We start from the raw sequence: 27,816 nt of genomic DNA, 5'->3' as shown, positions 1-27,816 counted from the left end.
GTTGATGCTATCTCCCTTACATTAATATACTCCATGCCCACAACCTTGTTGCCATTGAACACTATCTTTCCCTGATGACCCACCGTCTCGTTCCTTATATACATGACCAAATATATTCCTATTGCCCTCTTCTTTCTCTATTCTAATCTCTTATCCTCACCTCCCTTACCCTACATCATCCAGTTCATCATTAACTGCAAACAGCTTCCCCTTCCAGCACCTGGTTGAGCTCATTGGTGCCTAACTCCTACCCCACTCTCTTATTGCCTCGCCCACCCACAGGCCAAACTGTACCCTCCCTTCACCCATCTAACCCCACCGCAGGCCCACATAATGAAGATGCATATGTGTGTTTAATTAGTTTCTTACCTCTGTGAAAGCATACTGTCCAAAAATTTAGCTAAAAGTTCAGTCTTGTTTATGTGGCTTCCTGTCACTCAAAGCCTCAACTACACTATTTGATCAAAAGTATCCAGACATCTGGCTAAAAATGACTTATAAGTTTGTGGCGCCCTCCATTGGTAATGCTGGAATTCAATATGGTGTTGGCCTTGATGACAGCTTCCACTTTCGCAGGCATACATTTAATCAGGTGCTGGAAATTCTTGGGGAATGGCAGCCCATTCTTCACGGAGTGCTGCACTGAGGAGTGGTATCTATGTTGGTCAGTGTGACCTGGCACGAAGCTGGCATTCCAAAACATCCCAAAGGTGTTCTATAGGGTTCAGGTCAGGCCTCTGTGCAGGCCAGTCCATTACAGGGATGTTATTGTCATGTAACCACTCCGCCACAGGCTGTGCTTTATGAATAGGTGCTTGATCATGTTGAAAGATGCAATCGCTATCCCCAAATTGCTCTTCAACAGTGGGAAGCAAGGAGGTGCTTAAAACATCAATTTAGGCCAGTGCTGTGACAGTGCCCACAAATCAACAAGAGGTACAAGCCCCCTCCATGAACAACATGACCACACCATAACACCACTGCCTCCGAATTTTACTGTTGGCACTACACACACGGGTAGGTGATGTTCACCAGGCATTCACCATACCAACACCCTGCCATCAGACAGCCACATTGTGTACCGTGATTCATCACTCCACATAATATTTTTCCACTGTTCAGTCGTCCAATGTTTATGCTCCTTGCACCAAGTGAGGTGTCGTTTGGCATTAACCGGTATGATGTGTGGCTTAAGAGCAGCTGCTCTACCATGAAATCCAAGTTCCCTCACCTCCTGCCTAACTGTCATAGAACTTGAAGTGGACCCTTATGCAGTTTGGGATTCCTGTGTGATGGCCTGGATAGATGTCTGCCTGTTACACATTACGGCCCTCTTCAACTGTTGGCGGTCTCTGTCAGTCAACAGACAAGGTCAGTCTGTACGCTTTTGTGCTGTACATGTCCACTTCACTATCACATCAGAAACAGTGGACCTAGGGATGTTTAGAAGTGTGAAAAACCCGCATACAGATGTATGACATAAGTGACACCCAGTCACCTGAGCACATTCAAAGTCCGTGAGTTCCGCGGAGCGCCCCATTCAATTCTCTCACGATGTCTAATGACTACTGAGGTCTTTGATATGTAGTACCTAGCCGTAGGTGGCAGCACAATGTACCTAACAAGAAAAACATATGTTTTTGGGGGTGTTCAGATACTTTTAATCACATGGTGTATGTGTTGAGTGGACATGCCTATTCTATTCATTTTTTACTGATTTCTCACTCTTCTGTCCTACATCTTTCTTCTTTCTCTCTTGTTTCTATTTCCATTCCATCTCTCCCACTTTTATGGTCAAAGTCTCCATAATTTAATGCATAAATTATCTTGTTTGTATGTATTTATGGTTTTATCACATGGCTGCCTTTTTTCTGCCCAACTCCTCTCTTTCTGTGTAGAAAACTGCCATTGCCTTCAACCAGCCCCTCAAGGATTTTCTCCCACACTGCAATCCCCTTGCTCTGCTTCCACTTCCTTCCACCCCCCATCCCCAGCTCTCTCTCTCTCTCTCTCTCTCTCTCTCTCTGTGTGTGTGTGTGTGTGTGTGTGTGTGTGTGTGTGTGTTTATTTATTTATTTTTTAACTTTTGGGCTGCGAAGGAATAAGAACCTGACAGAAGAAGGATAAAATCTATCTATGGGATGTAAACTAAATCACATATGAAACAAGATGTCTCATTATTCATTGGTGATTGTAATAACTGTTCTCGAATTGCAAAATATTGAAGAAATGTGCTTTACTTTGAACAAGCACTGAAGTATAAATAACCTGAATACATAGAACTGTACATTCACACACTCCAATGATAACAGCATTTTCATCAAAAAAACAGCTCACTTAATATCAGTATTCAAAAAATGAGCATTGAGAGATTTCTTAGACATACCTTTCTGGGGCAATGTAACATGTTCTTCTTCTTGAAGTATCAAAAAAGTAAGAAAAGTCAGCCGGATTATCCTCTGGAAGATAAGTTGGTTTGAAAGATGCAAAGTCAACAAGGAGTACCCAGTTCCATGAGGTTATCATTATGTTCTCTAATTTTATGTCTCCATGGCAGACCTGGAATTGATATTAGCAACAAAAATAGTATTAAACTGCAATACACAAAATAGAACTCTCACATGCTCTACAACAGATGGAGCTGAGTAACATGCTGCAATGCTCAAAACTTTGATCAATGATTCTCTCTACAAGACCAGACTGGTTCTTCCCTCACATGTAGCCAACGGAGGCAGTAACCCCCTTTAATGACCTCAAAGACAATGAAACAATCTCAAAACTCAAGCTATGTCATTTGCTACCAAATTCCAGCATCAAGACCAGTTGCCCATTTGATTTTCACATATTTTATTGAAATGCTCATACGAGCAATATTTATTAAATATTGGAGCTTTTTGGACGACTCATAATATATTACGAGAATGACTGGAACTTTTGTGGCTGGAGAAAGAACAAACACAGAGTGACAAAGACAGAAAAATACTGAACCTACAGACATAGCAGATGCTTTCTTGTGTGGTAACAGCACATGCCCAAAGGCTAAATGTAGTAATCAAGCTTCCAGACAGCAGAGCAGCAAATGAATCACATTCCCTCTCAAGGCTGCAAATACCTCTCACCATGCCCTTAAATGAGGAATATCCTCCCAACTAACCCTGTTCTTACTTATGAAATTTTTTGTCTGTCCCTACAACATTTATGTTCCCAAATACACTCCTGGAAATGGAAAAAAGAACACATTGACACCGGTGTGTCAGACCCACCATACTTGCTCCGGACACTGCGAGAGGGCTGTACAAGCAATGATCACACGCACGGCACAGCGGACACACCAGGAACCGCGGTGTTGGCCGTCAAATGGCGCTAGCTGCGCAGCATTTGTGCACTGCCACCATCAGTGTCAGCCAGTTTGCCGTGGCATACGGAGCTCCATCGCAGTCTTTAACACTGGTAGCATGCCGCGACAGCGTGGACGTGAACCGTATGTGCAGTTGACGGACTTTGAGCGAGGGCGTATAGTGGGCATGCGGGAGGCCGGGTGGACGTACCGCCGAATTGCTCAACACGTGGGGCGTGAGGTCTCCACAGTACATCGATGTTGTCACCAGTGGTCGGCGGAAGGTGCACGTGCCCGTCGACCTGGGACCGGACCGCAGCGACGCACGGATGCACGCCAAGACCGTAGGATCCTACGCAGTGCCGTAGGGGACCGCACCGCCACTTCCCAGCAAATTAGGGACACTGTTGCTCCTGGGGTATCGGCGAGGACCATTCGCAACCGTCTCCATGAAGCTGGGCTACGGTCCCGCACACCATTAGGCCGTCTTCCACTCACGCCCCAACATCGTGCAGCCCGCCTCCAGTGGTGTCGCGACAGGAGTGAATGGAGGGACGAATGGAGACGTGTCGTCTTCAGCGATGAGAGTCGCTTCTGCCTTGGTGCCAATGATGGTCGTATGCGTGTTTGGCGCCGTGCAGGTGAGCGCCACAACCAGGATTGCATACGACCGAGGCACACAGGGCCAACACCCGGCATCATGGTGTGGGGAGTGATCTCCTACACTGGCCGTACACCACTGGTGAACGTCGAGGGGACACTGAATAGTGCACGGTACATCCAAACCGTCATCGAACCCATCGTTCTACCATTCCTAGACCGGCAAGGGAACTTGCTGTTCCAACAGGACAATGCACGTCCGCATGTATCCCGTGCCACCCAACATGCTCTAGAAGGTGTAAGTCAACTACCCTGGCCAGCAAGATCTCCGGATCTGTCCCCCATTGAGCATGTTTGGGACTGGATGAAGCGTCGTCTCACGCGGTCTGCAAGTCCAGCACGAACGCTGGTCCAACTGAGGCGCCAGGTGGAAATGGCATGGCAAGCCGTTCCACAGGACTACATCCAGCATCTCTACGATCGTCTCCATGGGAGAATAGCAGCCTGCATTGCTGCGAAAGGTGGATATACACTGTACTAGTGCCGACATTGTGCATGCTCTGTTGCCTGTGTCTATGTGCCTGTGGTTCTGTCAGTGTGATCATGTGATGTATCTGACCCCAGGAATGTGTCAATAAAGTTTCCCCTTCCTGGGACAATGAATTCACGGTGTTCTTATTTCAATTTCCAGGAGTGTATCTGTCCTGCGGGTAATATTCCCATGGAAAACTTGTCCCATAAATATGCCTGTTACCACTTACTCCAGCCCAAGCCCAGATATCTCCCACCCTGTCAGAGATGGAACCATCTCTCAAAGCAACCACCTCATCTACCAAATTTTCTGCAATTCTATATGAGTGCAACCAAGAGCAAAGTATCCAGCATGTAGGTGACAGCCACCAAATTGAGGCCAAGGGCCAACTATAGCTTCTAGTTGCAGAGTATATTGCTGAAGATAATGATGTTGACTACTTCATCAAGATAAGATATAATTAAGTTATTTATTTATTATTTATCTTGGCCAATATAAGTAAATTATATCTTTGCACATTTCCTGCCTTATGTAAACAAACCAAATGTCAAAACTGTCAATACATAAAGCACAGTTGCATTTTGTAAACCGATATAAATGGAGAAACAGATTGTGAAGATGCTGCCAATTTAGAAATTTGGTAAATTTAAAAGTAAACTATTTTTCTGCTAATTTACCATCATACCAGTGTGTTCTCATTTTGTACTTGTAACATAGTGTTCTTCTCCAAACATAAGCTGAAGCCAGTTGTGAAAAGAATGAAAGATTAAATAAATCACAACTTAAGAAAAAAAAAATTCTGAATTCATTCAGTAAATATTCAGCTTTGATATCCACTATGAAGAAAAAGATATAAGTAAATTGGTCATGACTTTTTCAAAGGAACCACCCCAGCATTTGTGTTAAACAAATTAGGGAAAGAATAAAACACCTTAATCCGGATGAATGGTTGAGGGTTTGGACTTTGATCCTCCCAAATGTGAGTCAAGAGTCTTCATTAATGAGCCACCTCACATGGTATGCTCAGCTGGATAAAGTTAGGGAAGCACAATGGCTACGTCTACATCTACATCTACATTTATACTCCGCAAGCCACCCAACGGTGTGTGGCGGAGGGCACTTTACGTGCCACTGTCATTACCTCCCTTTCCTGTTCCAGTCGCGTATGGTTCGCGGGAAGAACGACTGTCTGAAAGCCTCCGTGCGCGCTCTAATCTCTCTAATTTTACATTCGTGATCTCCTCGGAAGGTATAAGTAGGGGGAAGCAATATATTCGATATCTCATCCAGAAACGCACTCTCTCGAAACCTGGCGAGCAAGCTACACCGCGATGCAGAGCGCCTCTCTTGCAGAGTCTGCCACTTGAGTTTGTTAAACATCTCCGTAACGCTATCACGGTTACCAAATAACCCTGTGATGAAACGCGCCGTTCTTCTTTGGATCTTCTCTATCTCCTCCGTCAACCTGATCTGGTACGGATCCCACACTGATGAGCAATACTCAAGTATAGGTCGAACAAGTGTTTCGTAAGCCACCTCCTTTGTTGATGGACTACATTTTCTAAGGACTCTCCCAATGAATCTCAACCTGGTAACTGCCTTACCAACAATTAATTTTATATGATCATTCCATTTCAAATCATTCCGCACGCATACTCCCAGATATTTTACAGAAGTAACTGCTACCAGTGTTTGTTCCGCTATCATATAATCATACAATAAAGGATCCTTCTTTCTATGTATTCGCAAAACATTACATTTGTCTATGTTAAGGGTCAGTTGCCACTCCCTGCACCAAGTGCCTATCCGCTGCAGATCTTCCTGTATTTCGCTACAATTTTCTAATGCTGCAACTTCTCTGTATACTACAGCATCATCCGCGAAAAGCCGCATGGAACTTCCGACACTATCTACTAGGTCATTTACATATATTGTGAAAAGCAATGGTCCCATACCACTCCCCTGCGGCACGCCAGAGGTTACTTTAACGTCTATAGACGTCTCTCCATTGATAACAACATGCTGTGTTCTGTTTGCTAAAAACTCTTCAACCCAGCCACACAGCTGGTCTGATATTCCGTAGGCTCTTACTTTGTTTATCAGGCGACAGTGCAGAACTGTATCGAGCGCCTTCCGGAAGTCAAGAAAAATAGCATCTACCTGGGAGCCTGTATCTAATATTTTCTGGGTCTCATGAACAAATAAAGTGAGTTGGGTCTCACACGATCGCTGTTTCCGGAATCCATGTTGATTCCTACATAGTAGATTCTGGGTTTCCAAAAACGGCATGATACTCGAGCAAAAAACATGTTCTAAAATTCTACAACAGATCGACGTGAGACATATAGGTCTATAGTTTTGCGCATCTGCTCGACGACCCTTCTTGAAGACTGGGACTACCTGTGCTCTTTTCCAATCATTTGGAATCTTCCGTTCCTCTAGAGACTTGCGGTACATGGCTGTTAGAAGGGGGGCAAGTTCTTTCGCGTACTCTGTGTAGAATCGAATTGGTATCCCGTCAGGTCCAGTGGACTTTCCTCTGTTGAGTGATTCCAGTTGCTTTTCTATTCCTTGGACACTTATTTCGATGTCAGTCATTTTTTCGTTTGTGCGAGGATTTAGAGAAGGAACTGCAGTGCTGTCTTCCTCTGTGAAACAGCTTTGGAAAAAGGTGTTTAGTATTTCAGCTTTAAGCGTGTCATCCTCTGTTTCAATGCCATCATCATCCCGGAGTGTCTGGATATGCTGTTTCGAGCCACTTACTGATTTAACGTAAGACCAGAACTTCCGAGAATTTTCTGTCAAGTCGGTACATAGAATTTTACTTTCAAATTCACTGAACGCTTCACGCATAGCCCTCCTTATGCTAACTTTGACATTGTTTAGCTTCTGTTTGTCTGAGAGGTTTTGGCAGCATTTAAACTTGGAGTGAAGCTCTCTTTGCTTTCGCAGTAGTTTTCTAACTTTGTTGTTGTACCACAGTGGGTTTTTCCTGTCCCTCACAGTTTTACTCGGCACGTACCTGTCTAAAACGCATTTTACGATTGCCTTGAACTTTTTCCATAAACACTCAACATTGTCAGTGTCGGAACAGAAATTTTCATTTTGATCTGTTAGGCAGTCTGAAATCTGCCTTCTATTACTCTTGCTAAACAGATAAACCTAAACAGAATATAAAAAAGGGACTTTTTTTTATATTCCTATTAACTTCCATATTCAGGGATGCTGCAACGGCCTTATGGTCACTGATTCCCTGTTCTGCACATACAGAGTCGAAAAGTTCGGGTCTGTTTGTTATCAGTAGGTCCAAGATGTTATCAGTAGGTCCAAGATGTTATCTCCACGAGTCGGTTCTCTGTTTAATTGCTCGAGGTAATTTTCGGATAGTGCACTCAGTATAATGTCACTCGATGCCCTGTCCCTACCACCCGTCCTAAACATCTGAGTGTCCCAGTCTATATCTGGTAAATTGAAATCTCCAACTAAGACTATAACATGCTGAGAAAATTTATGTGAAATGCATTCCAAATTTTCTCTCAGTTGTTCTGCCACTAATGCTGCTGAGTCGGGAGGTCGGTAAAAGGAGCCAATTATTAACCTAGCTTGGTTGTTGAGTGTAACCTCCACCCATAATAATTCACAGGAATTATCCACTTCTACTGCACTACAGGATAAACTACTACTAACAGCGACAAACACTCCACCACCGGTTGCATGCAATCTATCCTTTCTAAACACCGTCTGTACCTTTGTAAAAATTTTGGCAGAATTTATCTCTGGCTTCAGCCAGCTTTCTGTACCTATAACGATTTCAGCTTCCGTACTTTCTATCAGCGCTTGAAGTTCCGGTACTTTGCCAACGCAGCTTCGACAGTTTACAATTACAATACCGATTGCTGTTTGGTCCCCGCATGTCCTGACTTTGCCCCGCACTCGTTGAGGCTGTTGCCCTTTCTGTACTTGCCCAAGGCCATCTAACCTAAAAAACCGCCCAGCCCACGCCACACAACCCCTGCTACCCGTGTAGCCGCTTGTTGCGTGTAGTGGACTCCTTACCTATCCAGTGGAACCCGAAACCCCACGACCCTATGGCGCAAGGCGAGGAATCTGCAGCCCACACAGTCGCACCGTCTCAGCCTCTGATTCAGACCCTCCACTCAGCTCTGTACCAAAGGTCCGCAGTCAATCCTGTCGACAATGCTGCAGATGGTGAGCTCTGCTTTCATCCCGCTAGCGAGACTGGCAGTCTTCACCAAATCAGATAGCCGCCGGAAGCCAGAGAGGATTTCCTCGGATCCATAGTGACACACATCATTGGTGCCGACATGAGCGACCACCTGCAGATGGGTGCACCCTGTACCCTCCATGGCATCCGGAAGGACCCTTTCCACATCTGGAATGACTCCCCCCGGTATGTACACGGAGTGCATTGGTTTTCTTCCCCTCTCTTGCTGCCATATCCCTAAGGGGCCCCATTACGCGCCTGACGTTGGAGCTCCCAACTACCAGTAAGCCCACCCTCTGTGACCGCCCGGATCTTGCAGACTGAGGGGCAACCTCTGGAACAGGACAAACAGCCATGTCAGGCCGAAGATCAGTATCAGCCTGAGACAGAGCCTGAAACTGGTTCGTCAGACAAACTGGAGAGGCCTTCCGTTCAGCCCTCCAGAATGTATTTCGCCCCCTGCCACACCTTGAGACGACCTCCCACTCTACCACAGGTGAGGGATCAGCCTCAATGCGGGCAGTATCCCAGGCAACCACAGTCGTAGTCCGATCGGGAGATGCGTGGGACGAGCTGGCCGTCCGCGACAAACCCCCATCCGGAACCCCACAGTGATGCCTATTGGCAACAGCCTCAAGCTGTGTGACCGAAGCCAACACTGCCTGAAGCTGGGAGCGAAGGGATGCCAACTCAGCCTGCATCCGAACACAGCAGTTGCAGTCCCTATCCATGCTAAAAACTGTTGTGCAAAGAACGTCTGAACTAATCTACAGAGAGCGCAAACAAATCGACACAAAATTTAAACGGTTATTAAAATACAAGATTGCTTAGTAAATGCAGTAATGCTGACACACTGCTCGGCGGCGGAAGGAGACTACGCGATTTTACACTATTCAGGTACTAAAACGCGATGCTACAACTCTCAAATACTGTAATACACCCGAAATTTATGAATTAAACAATGCAAATACCAAAAACACGCAAAGAAATTAAGAATTAAACTATGTAACAAATGAGTGAGCTAGGAGTATACGACTTGCTGCTGCAGCTGCTTATCCAACGGCGGCAGGGAGCACACTGGCTGTGACCAACCGACACTGGCCTTATTGAAAGAAACATGCTAGCAATTACCATAACTGAAAGCATGGAATGCCTAAGTTCAAATACATTTAATCCCTGTCCAAATGAAAGCAAATTCAGAATCTGAATCACTGCACATCATATGATACAAGCACTCCAAAGTGTAACTACATCTACATCGAAGTGATTACTCTGCTATTCACAATAAAGTGCCTGGCAGAGGATTCAATGAACTACCTTCAAGCTGTCTCTCTATTGTTCCACTCTCGAAAGGCACGCAGGAGAAACGAGCACTTAAATTTTTCTGTGCGAACCCTGATTTCTCGTATTTTATCGTGATGATCATTACTCCCTATGTAGGTGGGTGCCAACAGAACGTTTTCGCAATTGGAGGAGGAAACTGGTGATTGAAATTTCATGAGAAGATCCCGTCGCAATGAAAAACGCCTTTGTTTTCATGATTGCCACTCCAATTCACATATCACGTTTGTGACACTATCTCCCTTATTTCACAATAATACAAAACGAGCTGCCATCCTTGTACTTTTTCAATGTCATCTGTCAGTCCCACCTGATACGGATCCCACACCGCACAGCAATACTTCAGAATAGGGCACACAAGCGTGGTGTAAGCAGTCTCTTTAGTAGACCTGTTGCACCTTCTAAGTGTTCTGCCAATAAATCACAGTCTTTGGTTTGCTCTACCCACAATATTATCTATGTGATCGTTCCAATTTAGGTTATTTGTAATTGCAATCCCTAAGTATTTTGCTGAATTTACAGCCTTCAGATTTGTGTGACTTATCGAGTAATTGAAATTTAGCTGATTTCTTTTAGTACTCATGTGAGTAACTTCACACTTTTCTTTATTCAGGGTCAATTGCCACTTTTCGCACCATACAGATATCTTATCTAAATCATTTTGCAAGTTGTTCTGATTATCTGATGACTTTGCAAGATGGCAAATGACAGCATCATCTGCAAACAATCTAATAGGGCTACTCAGATTGTCTTCCATGGTGTTAATATAGATCAGGAACAATAGAGGGCCTATGACACATCCTTGGGGAACGCCAAATATTACTTCTGTTTTACTCGATGACTTTCCGTCTATTACTACAAACTGTGACCTTTCTGACAGGAAATCACAAATACAGTCACACAACTGAGGTGGGACTCTGTAGGCATGCAGTTTGGTTAGAAGGCGCTTGTGATGAAAGGTGTCGAAAGCCATCTGGAAATCTAAAAATATGGAATCAATTTGAGATCCCCTGTCGACATCACTTATTACTTCATAAATCTAAAGAGCTAGTTGTGTTTCACAAGAATGATATTTTCTGAAACCATGCTGACTATGTGTCAATAAATCGTTTTTTTCTAGGTACTTCATAATGTTCTAATACAATACATGTTCCAAAACCCTACTGCAAATCGACATTAGTGATATAGGCCTGTAATTCAGCGGATTACTCCTACTTCCCTTTCTGGGTATTGGTGTGACTTGAGCAATTTTTCAGTCTTTAGGTACAGATCTTTCTGTGAGCGAGTTGTTGTATATAATAGCTAAATATGGAGGTATTTTATCAGCATACTCTGAGAGGAACCAGACTGGTATACAATCTGGACCGGAGGCCTTGCCTTTATTAAGTGATTTAAGCTGCTTTGTTACACTGTGGATATCTACTTCTATATTTCTCATCTTGGCAGTTGTTCTTGATTGGAATTCAGGAATATTTGCTTCGTCTTCCTTGGTGAAGGAGTTTCGGAAAAATGTGTTTAATAACTGCTCTAGTGGCACTGTCACCAGTGACTTTACCATTGTTATCACACAGTGAAGGTATTGATTGCGTCTTGCCACTGGTAGTGGCCTCCTCACCTATTAAGCGGAACCTGAAAAACCACCACCCGATGGCGCAAGTCAAGGAATCTGCAGCCTACACGGTTATAGAACTGCCTGAGCCTCTGATTCAGACGCTCCACTCAGCTCTGCAGCAAAGGACCACAGTCTGTTCTATCAACGATGCTGCACATGGTGAGCTCCGTCTTAATCTCGGAAGCAAGACTGGCAGTCTTTACCATTTCCGCTAGCCACCCAAAACCAGACAGAATCTGGTCCGATCCAAAGCGACACGCATCGTTGGTACCGACATGAGCCACCACCCACAGTTGGCTGCACCCTGTACTCTTCATGGCATCCAGAAGCAAGCACCCTTTCCACATCTGGAATGACTCCCCCCAGAATGCAAACGGAGTGCACACTGGCTTCCTTCCCCTCCTTGGCAGCCTTGTTCCTAAGGGGCCCCATTGCGCGCCTAATGTTGGAGCTCCCAACTGCCAGCGAACCCACCCTCTGTGAATGCCCAGACTTTGTGGGCTGAGAAGCTTCCTCTGGGACAAGGTGGACAACTGCATCCGGCTCAGACACAGCATCAGCTGCCCGAAACCTGTTCATCAAACAAACCGGGGAGGCCCTACGATTGGCCCCTCGGAATGTTTCTCGCTGCCTGCCAGACTTTGGAATGATCCCACACTCAACCATGGGTGAAGGGTCAATCTCAGTGCAGGCAGTACCCGAGGCGGTCACAGCAGTGGACCGATCGGAGGACACGTCGGACGTACTCAACATCCCACGCATCCCCGCGTTCGATCCCCCACAGTGACGCCCCTTGGCAGCAGCCTACAGTTGTGCGACGGATGCCAACACAGCCTGGAGCTGTGAGCGAAGGGTCGCCAACTCGAAGCTCGTAAAAATATATAACAAACGAACAGTGTACTTGTCTTATTAGCAGTGGGAAATCAAAGTGCTCTCTCACTGATGATCTAACCGACACTGAGCTGTTCTAACCAAACAAACAAAAGCCTGTACGATACGAGGGTCGATAGCAACGGCGGTACTGTACACTACACTGTTATTGTAAGCACTCGAACACGCAAGAAGTTACAAAAATAATCTAGTAACTACACAGATAACTGAAAATAAGTAGCTCTTGTTTGAAGCTTGTAAAAATATGCAATAAGCAAATGGTGTACTCGCCTTATTAGTAGCAGGAGCACGTGGTGCACTCTCGCTGACGGTCTAACTCTCGCTGACGGTCTAACCGACACTGAGCTGTTCTAACCACACGAACAAAAGCCTGTACAATACTAGGATCGATACAACGGTTGATAACAACGGCGGTGCTGTACACTACATTGTTATTGAAATAAAAGGTTGTGCCTAGTAAGCACTCGAACATGCAAGAAATTACAAAAATAAACTAGTAACTACACAGATAACTGAAAATAAGTCACTCCTGTTTGTAGCTCGTAAAAATATGTAACAAGCGAACAGTGTACTCACCTTATTAGTAGCAGGAACTCGCAGCGCGCTCTCGCTGACGGTCTAACAACAAGTAGTCACATTAACAAAGGGTGCCCTACATAAAACCAGTACGCATCACGTATCAGTTAATCATCTCTAATCGAACTGCTTGTGAAATGGCAATGCTGTCTTGAAAGTTGGCTATACTGCATTTTACCAGAAAGTTTAATGCATCAGTTGCTGTGAGAAGCTCATAGTGAGTTGCTACAGCAGTGGGGCAGTTTGCACTAGAATACCGAACTGATACTGTGGAGTGTTACATAAGGGCAGGCTCTATCAAGGAATATAACAAAATGTTTCAAGCAAAGTATCCTGGTAGGAATCTCACCACAACCAGCACTATTCAAGATCTGGAGGGCTGTACAATCTGTACAGAATGTGCAGAGGAACAGACAACCATGAGGTCCCCTGAAACTATAGACAGAATTCACATGGAAATTCCCCACAAGTCGGTAAGGAGGTTATCACAGCAGATTGCTGTACCTCATACATTGTGTGAGTGTCGTGCAAGAGTTAAATTTGAGAACCAGGAAAAAAAGAAGTTCGTTATTGTAACTGGCTGTTAACATCAATTGCTAATGATTACCTGGACCCCTTGCTTTACTTCATTTCAGATGAGGCTTGGTTTCATTTGTCAAGTTATGTAAACTTCCTGAATCACAGATACTGGTCACAGGGCAACCCAAATATTCTGCATGAAGAACCTCGGCATTAAGAGAAGGTATGTGTTTGGTGTGTGTTGCTCGGCAAGTGCATTATTGGCCTCACATTTTTCAGTCACACCTTAAACAGTGACAGATATGATGGAACAACCATTCACACATTCAACCAAAGCATGGACCACATCACCAATGGGCTCCCTGAAGACAGACTTGTCAGTAGAGGCCTCTGGCCCCCAAGGTCCTCAGACTTTTTAAGTATGGTGCACATTAAAAAGCAAAGTGTATGCTGAAAATCCTCACAAATAGATGATCTTAAACAGAAAATTACCAGAGAAATTAACAACACTGTGCCTGCAGAATTATAGCATGTTGCTGGTAAACATCATCACACGAAGTCAGCTTTGCCTGGATACCCATGACTACTACTTCCAGCATCTCTTATGAACAGGTAACTACATGGTTTTTAACATTACTATTATCAATTCTTTGTTAGTTAGTTCATTGTTACTTGACTCTCAGGTGTGAGGCATACCAGCTTTATGTGGGACACTCTGTAGTACTTCCTTTTTCAGTACCTTGGACATATGACTGAAGATCGTATGATAACAAGAACAGTTGGTACATCTGTAGTGACTATTCCCCACTCTGAAAATGCTGTTTCATTCTATTAGAGTTACCTGCAGTCAAGTACATTGTCAAGCAAAAGAAAAAGTTTCTAAGAGAAACATTTCACACTCTCCAATTGTGGCCTACAAGTGTTCCAATAAAGAATACTGCAGCTGTTATATTTGTTAGATTTTCCACAGTTACACGTAGCAGGATGCCCTAATCATTTCTTATACTATGCAATCTTTTGTAGAGTTAACAGCATGGTAAATTATGTTCCATAGCTTTTAATGATGATACAATTGTGAAGATCAATAATGGCGTAGTACCTATGCACAATCATATCAGTAATGTAATCAGAACACAGGCAGTCAATATGAGAATCACATTTATATGTAATATTCAAGCATTTCAGGATAACTGTTTGGCAATGTAATCCGTATGTCATCAAATATGGCAATGCTTCACACGCAATACTTACTCCAACTTTGTGGCACTGATGAAGAGCATAAAGAAGTTGAAATGCAATCCATTTCTTCTCAATAGCTGTGAGGAAGGGTCTTGTGCTTATCCGATCATACAGACTATATTTTACATACTCTCGCATAAGGAAAGCTGCTTTATCTGTTAACTGCAACACAAAAAGAACAAAGGAAGGTAATGATGTGCAAAATGCCCATTTAAATTTATATTACAACATACAGCAAACATCTACACCATTTTTTAATTTAACCATATGGCTAGGGCCCCCCGTCAGGCAGACCGTTCGCCGGGTGCCGGTCTTTCAATTTGACACCACTTCGGTGATCGGTGAGCTGCAGTCGTTGAAGATGATAGGATGACGATGAGGACAACACAACACCCAGTCCCTGGGTGGAGAAAATTCTCCGACCCAGCCGGGAACCGAACCCGGGCCCAGCGGATTGACAATCCATCACGCTGACCACTCAGCTACCGGGGTGGACATCTACACAATAACGTACTATTTATGAAACACTGAAATGGTGAAAAGTGGCAACCGATTATTAGTCTAATATTTTTACTGCAGTTTATTATTGAATTTGTCTTGATCTGAACAGGGATATAAAAGCAACAGTGGCCCCAGTTCACTATTGCTCACACCGAAATAGATTTATTGTGAGGTTTCACTTCCTATGATAGTAGTAAAGCCAACCAGTAACATTAAAGAGTAGTAGGAGGTCCTTTATTAGGCACAACTTCTTCCGGACTTGATGATCCATATATTCTGTGTCTTTTCATCTCCTACAGTTTGCACTAAGATTAGATATGATGCACTTCCATCACCCTCACCATACAGACAAAACCTAGGGTCTCCTTTTTTTTTGTTTTTGCATGATAGTTCACTATTCTAAATGCTGCCTACTGAACCAGTTTTATAGTACTGATTTAATCAATGCATTACTGATTGTTAGGACATGTTATAGTCAAATAAATGAGTCATCACATCTGTCCTGTCCAACCTATAAGCCGCTGATTCCTGAGTGACCAGTGACCTACAGCAGGTTTATCTTGTTGCTTCCCCCTAGCCTCACAAGGGCTTTGTGGCATTCTGCAACATTTGGTCTTGTTGCAGGGGCTGATAGAGATTTCAGAGCTGCTTAGCTATCTGAATAAATGTAAAACTAAGATTTTTGACATATCAGTAATCCACATTATGTCTCCTGCACAGTATCATGATTTGTTCCTCCACTGCTTCCTACTTTCAATTGTTATGATGAAAGATTTATTGACGCAGCTGGAAGCTACTGTATAGTAAGCCAGCTTTTCCCCTATCATTCCTATATTTGCCACATCAGTGTTTTGGTGCGGGGTTCTGGATACCCTAAAGATATCTGGTTATTTCCAGTTTTTAGCCTGTATGCTCCTACTACTGCCTCCATTTTCAGCCACTGGTGTAACAGAGGCACACCCAGCATGGTCCCCATTCCAGTAGTAGGTGTGCAGCTAATCCTGCCAGTTATGACTAAATAGACCAATCTCTGCCCCTAGCCACGCTTTTTAGCAACCATCTTCTGTTTTACTTTGTTTCACCTTAGTGCACTGCCATAAATTATCACAGATCTTATGTGAATTTTAAAATTTTCCAGGCGAACTGAATGTTCAGATAAATTTGGGCTTGAAGCCTGTCATCACTGACTTCATTGCATGGTATTTCGACTGGGTACCTGCCAGTTATCTTCAGGTGAACCATCAAAGACTGAGAAGACTTGCTCCATGCTGCCCTACAGAGCGTGGTGGAAGTATTTCGTGCATGTATCAAAATGCAAGTTGACAGACGGACCTCACTTTGTCACAGCAGCACTCTCGCTGGTCAAACCATAGAACTAAGTTGTCCTCTGTGTTACCAGTCATCAAGGCCACTAGCCTACTCTGTCATCTTCGATTAGAACAAATGGTGGAGGTGATAGGGTTCAATGTAGTGTCCAACTGGTTGCCACTATCATGGTTCGTCACCTTTGTGAGCCTTCACTAATTGGTAAAAAGTTCCAGGTGGACATCACTGTTCTTTTTTTTTAGCATACTCTATCCTAAACCTATTTTATGCTTAAACAAGAATATTTTGAACAAACTGATGGCGTCGCCATGTGCAGCCCTATGTCTCCCTTGGTGGCCAACTTTTTATGGGAGATTCTGAGGAGAGACCGCTTGAATCAGCTGCCGTTAAACAACGTGTATTTTGAAGGTGTGTAGACAATACTTTCATAGTATGGCCTCAAGGAGAAGATAAATTAAGGGAGTTTCACCACCATCTCAACTCCATTCATAACATCATTCAGCCTGTTAGGGAAATAAAGAAAGATGATTGTCTGTCTTTCTTGGATGTCTTGATGTCTTGGTTAGATGAAAGAATGATGGACCTCAGGGGCATTCTGTTTGTCTTATGCCCACTCATACTGACTTGTATTTGCAAGTGTCAAGTTGTCATCACCCATTGCAAACTCTGGGCATGCTTAAAACACTTGTACACAGAGCTCACACAATCTCAGATCTACATAGTTTGCCTAAAGAGTTCACCCACCTAACGACAGTGAAAAAAATGGATATTCCACACAGCAAATTACCAGGAAGGGGATCAAGAGGAGAACACGCTGGCAAAATCTTTAGCTTCTGTTCCTTTTGTGAGCAACATTTCATTTAAAATGGCAGGAATCCTTGTAAATTTCAAGTGAAAGTGACCTACCACCTAAGATTGCAGACCTTGTTACTGTGGAGTTAACAAAATACCTTGTCAGTGTGGTATGGCTTACATGGGACAGACTGCACGCATGGTGAAAGAACACTGCACTAAGAATCAATGTTGCACTCCCCTTCTGCAACCAAGCAAGTCTGCTATCACTGAACACTTTATTTCCACTGGACACTCAATGGAGTGTGATAGAACTGTGATTCTGACCACAGAAACATCTTTTTTGGACTCCATTATTAATGAATTTGTGAAAATATGTCTGGTGGAAAATCTGATGAACCACAATAACGACTACCAGTTGGACAGTGTGTGGAACCCCATAATCTCCACAATTTGTTGTAATCGAAGACTATGGATATGCAAATGGCTCAGGCGAGTGGTAACATAGAGGACAGCTGAGTCGCACAGTTCCACTAGTGAGGGCGCTGCCACTGGGAAGTGTGGTCTGTCTGTCAACTTGAATTTTGACACATACGTGGAATACTCGCACTACACTATACAGGGTGGAACAAAGCAACTCTTCGTCAGTCTTCGATGGCTCACCTTATGATGACTGGCAGGTGCACAGTCGAAATATCATGCAATGAATTCAACAATGACCAGCTGCAAGACTGAAATTTGTTTGAACATCACAGGTCTTACTGCATTTGTACACACCTACTGCATATTCTTGGGGTTTGGACTCCAGTATTTTCCACAGACTCTTCTAGTACTCATAAGAGTATCTTTCGCCTTGGACCAAGTATTCCTTATGTGAGCAGTCCATGATAATTTCGCATCCAGGGTTACCCTTAGATACTTCACTGCCCTCTCTACAGGTAGAGTTTCATCAAGAAGCTTATGATTCTAGTACATTGTTGGATACACTTCCTCATAAATGCTACTACACCAGTTTTCTACCGAGCGAGGTGGCGCAGTGGTTAGACACTGGACTCGCATTCGGGAGGACGGCGGTTCAATCCCGTGTCCGGCCATCCAGATTTAGGTTTTCCGTGATTTCCCTAAATCACTCCAGGCAAATGCCAGGATGGTTCCTCTGAAAGGGCACGGCCGACTTCCTTCCCCATCCTTCCCGAATCCGATGAGACCGATGACCACGCTGTCTGGTCTCCTTCCCTAAACCAACCAACCAACCAACCAGTTTTCTTGGCGCTGGCCCTCAGATCCTGTTCCATTCACCAGTTTCACACACTGTTCAACGCACATATTCTCCTAACAATAGTAGTAAATTTGCCAAGTATTACTATGACTAAGTTGTCTGGGTATCCTTAGCATAAGTAGTCTCTAGTAATTAGCTCTTTAATGAGTCCATTCGCAACTAGGTTTCACAGTAATGGGGACAAAACCCCTCTTTTTGAACACACACTGGTGATGTTGATCAATATTATTTTATTCATCATGGTGGCTTCTGCCTTTCTGAAATCAACATGGTCTTAATCTACATACATGCAGTGGTCTCGTGCTATGCCATTCTGCAGCTTTAATCACGGATTTGAAGGTCAAATTGCTAAAAGTCCCTTCAATATCCAGGAAGGTGCATAAAGTACTTTTCTGCAAATGTAGTGCTTTTTCCACCTTCCCAATAAGTTGGTGAAATGCTGTTTCACATGATTTGCTTGGTGGATGTGCATGTTTCTTTAAATGTAGGGGAACCCCAGTCAACCACTTTTTCCAAAAGCGTAAATTATCCAGTTTTTCTAATTTCTTAAGAAGACAGAACGACAGACCAGTCGGTCTCATACCCTCAGCCTTGGTATGATCACTTCTCCCAGGCTTCGGAATGAAGATAACCATGACTGCCCTCCAAGCATTAGGAATGATTCCTATTACTATACTAATTCTAAACCGTCTACACAGGAGTCTAATTAAATTTTCTCCTGCTTGTTGCAGTAGAGAGGGAAATATCCCATCTTGGCCTAGTAACTTGAACTGCTGAATCATTCCCACTATCCACTGGATTCTTTTGAAATCAACACAGTGTCTGGCAGATTCCCAGCTCTCCCTTTGGTTACTTGTAAATCTGTGCCTCTCAAGGACTGAAACTTGGTCTAGGTTGTCTACCAGAAGGCACTGATGGAAATGAGTCAACAATGATTACCAATTTCATTCAAATTTCGATTATCTTCAAATCTGTTAAAACAAATAAAAGATATGCAACGTTTGATCTTACATAACTAATCTGAAACACACATATTTTAAATGTACAAGTGTGTACACCAGTTACTTCTGTGTGCTGCGCGCAGCTTCCATAGGTCTTTAATGTACATACATTACAAAGTCAGAAATTATACAGGAGTACAGGCAAGTGATTATGAGGTACCATCCTTCATACATGGTACACCAAGACGATCATGTCAGTGCTGTGTTAAAACAAAACAGTTACAAAGATAAAAGAAAATTTAAAAAATACGGTTGGTGTACAAAACCAAAACTAGAATTGGGAGAAACTCGCAGTTCACATCTCAGATACAGTTTCTTCAGTCTTGCACACTAGTGTGCTTCTTTTGCAAGTATCCCACCAGAGGGCATTATTTTTCGTGGTTCAGGAATACATATAGTGCATGGATCAACTCTGCTACTGGGTTGGTCTCGTTGTTGCCACACCAGTCCCATTGTGCAGCATAAACATTGTTTGGCATAACTGATTCAGCACATATATGGTGGTATCTGTCTATAAATTGACTTTATAAAGATAAAAAAAAGCTATGCTTCTGAAAATCTTTATGACATGATCAATTAAATTTGAAACTAAAAGGAGGAAATATCATGATCATTAATGTGGATAAAGGTAATACATTAGCAATTATAAATGAAAATGAATATGTAGAGAGAACTGAGAAGTTTTTGGCTGACAATAACATTAAACACATAAATAAAGACCCAATCAAAAAGTTTCAGACTAACTTACAAGACAAACAGGACCTAATACAATGGAAAAGCATTATGTCATAAATATTGTAGTGCTTCGAGAATTTCCACGTAACTTCTAGAACCACTCGTCCTTCTACCATCTCGAACACACAATATTTTAAATATAAGTGGGAGAGTGGAAAGGTATCTACTGCACTACCTACTTCCGTGTGCAGGTTGGAAGTTTGTTATGAGAAGACTGTAAGGGTGGCGGTCGAACAACACTGATAAGTGTTTGCCACTAGTGCCACAAAAGCCGTGATGAAAGAGCAAGGAGTAATTATGTAGTATTCTTTGCTGTTTTAGAGACTGTGATTATTGTTAAAGAAAAATGAACAACTGAATATAGACTTTTAAGTAATTCACGTCTTGGGACTCTCTAGAGGCAAGGTGTGTTCATAAATTATGTGGTTGTTAAACCAATTTTATTGCAGATGTATTTTATCGAGTCTAACATGAGACGAATAGGTTGACTTGTAAAAATTCGAATATTAGTGTGAGAAATGGTGAATATGTTATTGGTGGAAGTTGAAATATACCAATATTGAACTAAAAGTATTCTTCAAGTACTAAATTATTTCAAACGTAGAGAGAGAGTCTTATAAATTCCTGTAACCAGCATTATTCTTCGGAGAAGAAGGTTTTGGAGGTTGACACGAGCCAGCAATCCAGAGAAGAAGATTGGCTGTGCATATCAAGTAAGTCAGCTGATGTGTGAGAGGTGCGAATTTTGCAATCCAACTTCACATTGCTTCGGGTCGCCTAAAGCGTTAGTAAGTGGCAACCAGTGAAAAGGGCTCAAGAAAACGGGAATTTTGATAGGAAATCATAGCAGAAGATATGATGTGTTGCCATAGCAACCAAGTATAACTAGACAAGAAGACTGTTTCGCGTAATTGGATTAAGTCCAAAAATCAAATGAAAAAATTTGTGAATGCAACACAGTGAAAAATGTACGAAAGTAATAACATTAAAAGAACAGAAAGAAGACCTCAAAGTATTACACTAAGAAGAGATAAGATGAGAATAATTCAACTAAGAAGATCTGGTGTGGGAAGTGTACAGCTCTCACATGCATCGCAGGGACGCAAACGCAGAGACAACATCTGACACCACCGGCACCAGTTACTGCTAACCGGTGCTGATTCTACATCAGCTCACCGACGCCAGCGCGGAAACCAGCAACCAACGCCAGCAGCACCAGTTACTGTTCATCGGTGCTGATTTCACACCTGCTCACCGATGCAGCCTAAAACTATATGCCGGGTGAGTGAAAAACAATAATTGTTCAAGTATGAAGTTGAAGAAACCGTTCATTAGACTGTATTAGTGTAGTGCATAATGCTCAGGTTTTTTTTCACGATTACTAGATCTGAAGTTGGTTGGTTGGTTGGTTGGTTGGTTGGTTGGTTTGTGGGATTAAAGGGACCAGACTGCAACGGTCATCAGTCCCTTGTTCCAAAACTTAAAAACTACCACACAGAGTAAAAAACGGATAATAGAGACAACACAGGACAGGAAAAACTCAGACAAAGAACAGACATAACAAATTAAAATCACACGGAGTGTGGCAGTGGTTGGCCGACCATAGAATAAAAAGGGAAAAGCCAACCACCGAGAACACATTAAAAACTCAGTTTAAAACCGTAGGCCAAAGGCCAGAATCAACACAAAACAATAAAATAAAACATAAACACTCATATTAAATGATAAAAACCCCCTGCCCGAATAAAACGTAGAACTAAGCCAGCCATAGCAGGGTCATCAGTTAAAAGGGCAGGGAGCGTATCAGGCAGCGCAAATGTCCACCTGACCACAGCTAAAAGGGGGCAGGCCAACAAAATGTGGGCCACTGTCAAAGCCACCCCGCAGCGACACAGAGGAGGGTCCTCCCGACACAGTAAGTAACTGTGTGTCAGCCAAGAGTGGCCAATGCGGAGCCGACAAAGGACGACTGAGTCCCTGTGGTTGGCTCGCATGGATGACCGCCACACAGTCGTCGTCTCCTTAATGGCACGGAGTTTATTGGGCGTGATCCGATCGCGCCATTCAGTGTCCCAAAGCGCAAAAACTTTTCGGCGGAGGACCACTCGCAAATCAGTCTCTGGGAGGCCAACATCCAGAGATGGTTGCCTGGTGGCCTCTTTCGCCAGGCAGTCAATATGTTCATTGCCCGGGATACTGACATGACCGGGGGTCCACACAAAGACCACAGAGCGGCCGCAACGGGCATGAGTATGCAGGGACTCCTGGATAGCCATCACCAGACGAGAACGAGGGAAATACTGGTCGAGAGCTCGTAAACCGCTCAGGGAATCGCTACAGATCACGAAGGACTCACCTGAGCAGGAGCGGATATACTCTAGGGCTCGAAAGATGGTGACCAGCTCAGCAGTGTATACGCTGCAGCCAGCCGGCAAGGAACGTTGTTCGGAATGGTCCCCTAGAGTTAGCACATAACCAACACGACCAGCAACCATCGAACCGTCAGTGTAAACAACGTCAGAGCCCTGATATGTGGCCAGGATGGAATAAAAGCGGCGGCGGAAGGCTTCTGGAGGGACTGAGTCCTTCGCGCCCTGTGCCAAGTCGAGCCAAAGGCAAGGGCAAGGAACACACCATGGGGGTGTACGCAAAGTGGCCCGAAAAGGAGGTGGAACAGTGAAAACCCTAAGCCCGGAGAGAAGCTCTTTGACGCGGACCGCAATCGTACAACCTGACCGGGGCCGACGTTCTGGCAGATGGACGACCGATCACGGGAACAGGAGATGATAGTTTGGATGCCCGGGCAAGCTAAAAACATGGGCAGCATAAGCGGCCAGTAAATTCTGGCACCTGAACCGCAATGGAGGGACACCTGCCTCCACAAGTATGCTGTCCACTGGGCTGGTCCGGAAAGCACTAGTGGCAAGGCGTATTCCACTGTGTAGGATTGGGTCCAGTACCCGCAGGGCAGATGGGGATGCTGAGCCATAAGCCAGGCTCCCATAATCCAGACGAGACTGGATTAACGCCTGGTAGAGCCGTAACAGGGTAGATCGGTCGGCGCCCCAGCAGGTGTGGCTCAAGCATCTCATAGCATTTAGATGCCGCCAACACGCCTGTTTAAGCTGCCGAATATGAGGCAGCCAAGTCAGCCGGGCATCAAAAACTACACCCAAAAACCTGTGGGTCTCCACCACAGCAAGGAGTTCGTCGGCAAGATAAAGCCGTGGCTCAGGATGGACTGTTCGGCACCGGCAGAAATGCATAACGCGGGTCTTGGCAGCTGAAAACTGAAAACCATGTGCTACAGCCCAAGACTGTGCCTTGCGGATAGCGCCCTGTAGCTGACGTTCAACAGCTGCAATGCCAGTAGAGCGGTAGTAAAGGCAGAAGTTATCAGCATACAGGGAAGCAGAGACAGAATTTCCCACCGCCGCAGCGAGCCCGTTTACTGCGATTAAAAACAGGCAGACACTGAGGACAGATCCCTGTGGTACCCCATTCTCCTGGACTCGGGAGGAACTATGGGAGGCCGCGACTTGCACGCGGAAGGTACGATACGACAGAAAATTTCAGATAAAGATTGGCAGAGGGCCCCGAAGACCCCATCCATGAAGCGTAGAAAGTATGTGATGACGCCATGTCGTATCGTACGCCTTCCGCATGTCGAAAAAGACAGCGACCAGGTGCTGACGGCGGGCAAAGGCAGTACGGATGGCCAACTCCAGACTCACCAGATTGTCGGTGGCGGAGTGGCCTTTACGGAACCCACCCTGAGACGGAGCCAGAAGGCCCCGAGACTCCAGTACCCAATTCAAGCGCCGGCTCACCATCCGTTCGAGAAGCTTGCAAAGAACATTGGTGAGGCTAATGGGGCGGTAGCTGTCCACCTCCAAAGGGCTCTTGCCCGGTTTCAAAACGGGGATGACAATGCTTTCCCGCCACTGCGAAGGAAACTCACCCTCGACCCAGAGACGGTTGTAAAGGTCGAGGAGGCGTCGCTTGCAGTCCACTGAAAGGTGTTTCAGCAACTGACAGTGGATGCGACCTGGCCCAGGAGCGGTATCAGGGCAAGGGGCAAGGGCACTGTGAAATTCCCACTCACTGAATGGAGCATTGTAGGATTCAGAATGGTGGGTGCAAAAAGAAAGGCTCCGACATTCCATCCGCTCTTTAATGGAGCGGAAGGCCAGGGGGTAATTGGAAGAAGCGGAACTCAGAGCAAAATGCTCTGCCAAGCAGTTGGCAATTTCATCGGAGTCTGTACAAACTGCTCCATTCAGTGAGAGCGCAGGGACGCTGACAGGGGTCCGATAGCCATAGAGGCGTCGGATATTGGCCCAGACCGGCGATGGAGAGACATGGAGGCCAATGGTGGACACATACTGCTCCCAGCACTCCTGCTTACTTTGGCGGATAAGGCGGCAGGCCCGCGCACACAGACGTTTGAAGGTAATGAGGTGTTCAATGCAGGGATGTCGCTTGTGACGCTGGAGCGCCCGCCGGCAATCTTTAATCGCTTCAGCGATCTCAGGCAACCACCAAGGCACAGTCCGCCGCCGAGGGGACCCAGAAGAACTGGGAATGGAAGATTCGACAGCAGTAACGATGCCCGTGGTGACCGATTGAACCACCGCATCAATGCCATCATTAGAGAGAGGCTCAATAGCGGCAATGGAGGAAAACAAGTCCCAGTTAGCCTTATTCATTGCCCACCTGCAAGGGCGCCCAGAAGACTGACGCTGTGGCAGTGACAGAAAGATTGGAAAGTGGTCACTACCACACAGGTCATCATGCACTCTCCATTGGACAGATGGTAAGAGGCTAGGGCTGCAGATCGAAAGGTCAATGGCAGAGTACGTGCCATGCGCCACACTGAAGTGCGTGAAGGAACCATCATTTAACAGCGAAAGATCGAGCTGTGCCAATAAATGGTCAATGGTGGCGCCTCGACCTGTCGCCACTGACCCACCCCACAGAGGGTTATGGGTGTTGAAGTCGCCCAGTAATAAGAAAGGTGGCGGCAATTGGGCTATCAGCGCAGCCAGGACATGCTGCGCGACATCACCATCCGGTGGAAGGTAAAGACTGCAGACGGTAACAGCCTGTGGCGTCCACACCCGAACAGCGACAGCCTCTAAAGCTGTTTGTAGAGGGATAGACTCACTGTGAAGAGAGTTAAGGACATATATGCAGACGCCACCAGACACCCTTTCATAAGCTGCCCGGTTCTTATAATAACCCCGATAGCCACGGAGGGCAGGGGTTCGCATTGCTGGAAACCAAGTTTCCTGAAGAGCAATGCAGAAGAAAGGGTGAAGGCTGATAAGTTGTCGGAGCTCAGCTAGATGGTGGAAGAAACCGCTGCAGTTCCACTGGAGGATGGAATTGTCCATGGCTGAGAAAGGCGTGACGGGACTGGGAAGGCAGATTACGCCTCTGGGTCACCTGCTGCCTCCGATGGAGCACCCGTGCAAGTGCTATCCATTGCGTCTGAGGGACCGGCGAGATCGAGGTCCTCAGCGGACGCAAGAATCTCCACCCCATCCTCAGACGCAGAGCTTGTAGGTAGCAGTGGAGTAGGTGCCACCGCAGGTGTCTTGGTCTTACGGGTCTTCAGCGTCATTTTCTCTCGCTGTTCCTTTGGTTGTCGTTGTTGAGAGGGCTCATTGGAGTCAGTCTCCGGGACCGAAGATGATCGCGAAACTCGACGACCAGCGACCTGTGGCTTCTTCAGCCACTGGTCTGCTGTGCCGCTGGTAGGAACCTGGGAAGGGAGTGACCCAAGGGATCCCTTCCGAGCGAGAGAAGCCAAAGAAGACATACGCTTCTCCGGCTTAGAAGTGGGGACTGGTGTCCCCAGTGGTTTAGTGGGTGCTGCTCCCGAGGTAGATGATGTGGGAGCAACAGCGAGAGAAGGGGCCCCCATCGTCAAGGGGGCAGGTGAGGTCCTCTGACTCTGAGAGCTGACTGTTTGTGGTGCAGCTAAAGGAGCTGGAGCAGGAGTGACAGTTGAGGCATAAGGTGCCATCATGCGCATGGGATGTAGCCATTCAAATTTCCGCTTAGCCTCAGTGTAAGGCAGTCGGTCCAGGGTCTTATATTCCATGATTTTGCATTCTTTCTGTAAGATCCTGCAGTCTGGCGAGAAAGGTGAATGGGGCTCTCCACAGTTGACACAGATGGGAGGCGGAGCACATGGAGTATCCAGATGAGATGGGCGTCCGCAAGGCTGGAAGTGCAGCGGGAAGCACTGCATCAGGGGAGGGATATAGGGCTTGACGTCAGAACGGTAGACCATCACCTTGACCTTCTCCAGTAATGTATCACCCTCGAAGGCCAAGATGAAGGCACCGGTAGCAACCTGATTGTCCCTCGGACCCCGATGAACGCGCCGGACAAAATGATCATCTTTACGCTCTAAGTTGGAGCGCAGCTCATCATCAGACTGCAAAAGTAGGTCCCTATGGAAAATAACCCCCTGGACCATATTTAAACTCTTATGTGGTGTGATGGTAACGTTAACATCCCCCAATTTGTCACAAGCATGTAACCTGCGTGACTGGGCGGACGATGCCGTTTTTATCAAAACTGACCCAGAGCGCATTTTGGACAAGCCCTCCACCTCCCCAAACTTGTCCTCTAAATGCTCTACAAAGAAGTGAGGCTTCACGAAGACAAAGGATTCCCCATCAGCTCTGGTACAGACAAGATACCGGGGAGAATACGTGTCACTGTCATTCATTGCCTTTCGTTCGTCCCATGGTGTGGCCAGGGATGGGAACGATTTGGGGTCATAAACGTTACCTTTAAGATGAGCCCTCAAACGCTTAGAGACTGCTGGTGGCTGGCCACCAGCAAGAGATGATGTGCCAAGGGCCCTCCCCATGGGCGCCACCCAGCCACAGCAAGGGCCACCTGGCAGGATGGCCATTGCCGGGAGTCCTGATGCCCCAGGGAGATGGGCATCTACTCCTTGGCATACATGGGGAGTAAACGGCGCAGGCATCAGTAGAGCGATCCCTGTGTTGTCAGGGGGCTACAACCAACAGGGTACATGGCGGCCCCACCACAACGGATTGGCTACCGTGCTGGATCTTAGGTGCAAAAATGTATGAGGTCGTCGTCGCAGCGAAAAACAACACTACACAGTGCAGTGTGGAAATCGCACCCATGGACGTATCCTCACCCAAGAGATGGAAAACAAGCTGGACACCATTGCAATGACGAGAAAGCCAGCTAAAGGTCTCAATGCACGACAGATACAGTGCACCATGTAAGGCGCCCTTCCCCAATTGGCTCGCTCTTCG

General features: G+C 45.5%; 1 protein-coding gene across 1 annotated transcript in view; it reads right to left on the bottom strand.

Annotated features, from left to right (window-relative positions):
• LOC124788224 (phosphoinositide 3-kinase regulatory subunit 4) overlaps nucleotides 1-27,816 on the bottom strand; it is a 195,436-nt gene that overhangs the window by 138,500 nt on the left and 29,120 nt on the right. The window contains exons 3-4 of the mRNA XM_047255405.1: nucleotides 14,885-15,034; nucleotides 2,387-2,559 (exon numbers count right to left, since the gene is read on the bottom strand). Coding sequence (XP_047111361.1) covers nucleotides 2,387-2,559; nucleotides 14,885-15,034 — 323 coding nt within the window. The remainder of the gene's footprint in view (nucleotides 1-2,386; nucleotides 2,560-14,884; nucleotides 15,035-27,816) is intronic.

Source organism: Schistocerca piceifrons, chromosome 3, assembly GCF_021461385.2.
Source record: "Schistocerca piceifrons isolate TAMUIC-IGC-003096 chromosome 3, iqSchPice1.1, whole genome shotgun sequence".
Lineage (NCBI taxonomy): Eukaryota > Metazoa > Arthropoda > Insecta > Orthoptera > Acrididae > Schistocerca > Schistocerca piceifrons.
This window is presented reverse-complemented; position numbering and strand designations above follow the sequence as displayed.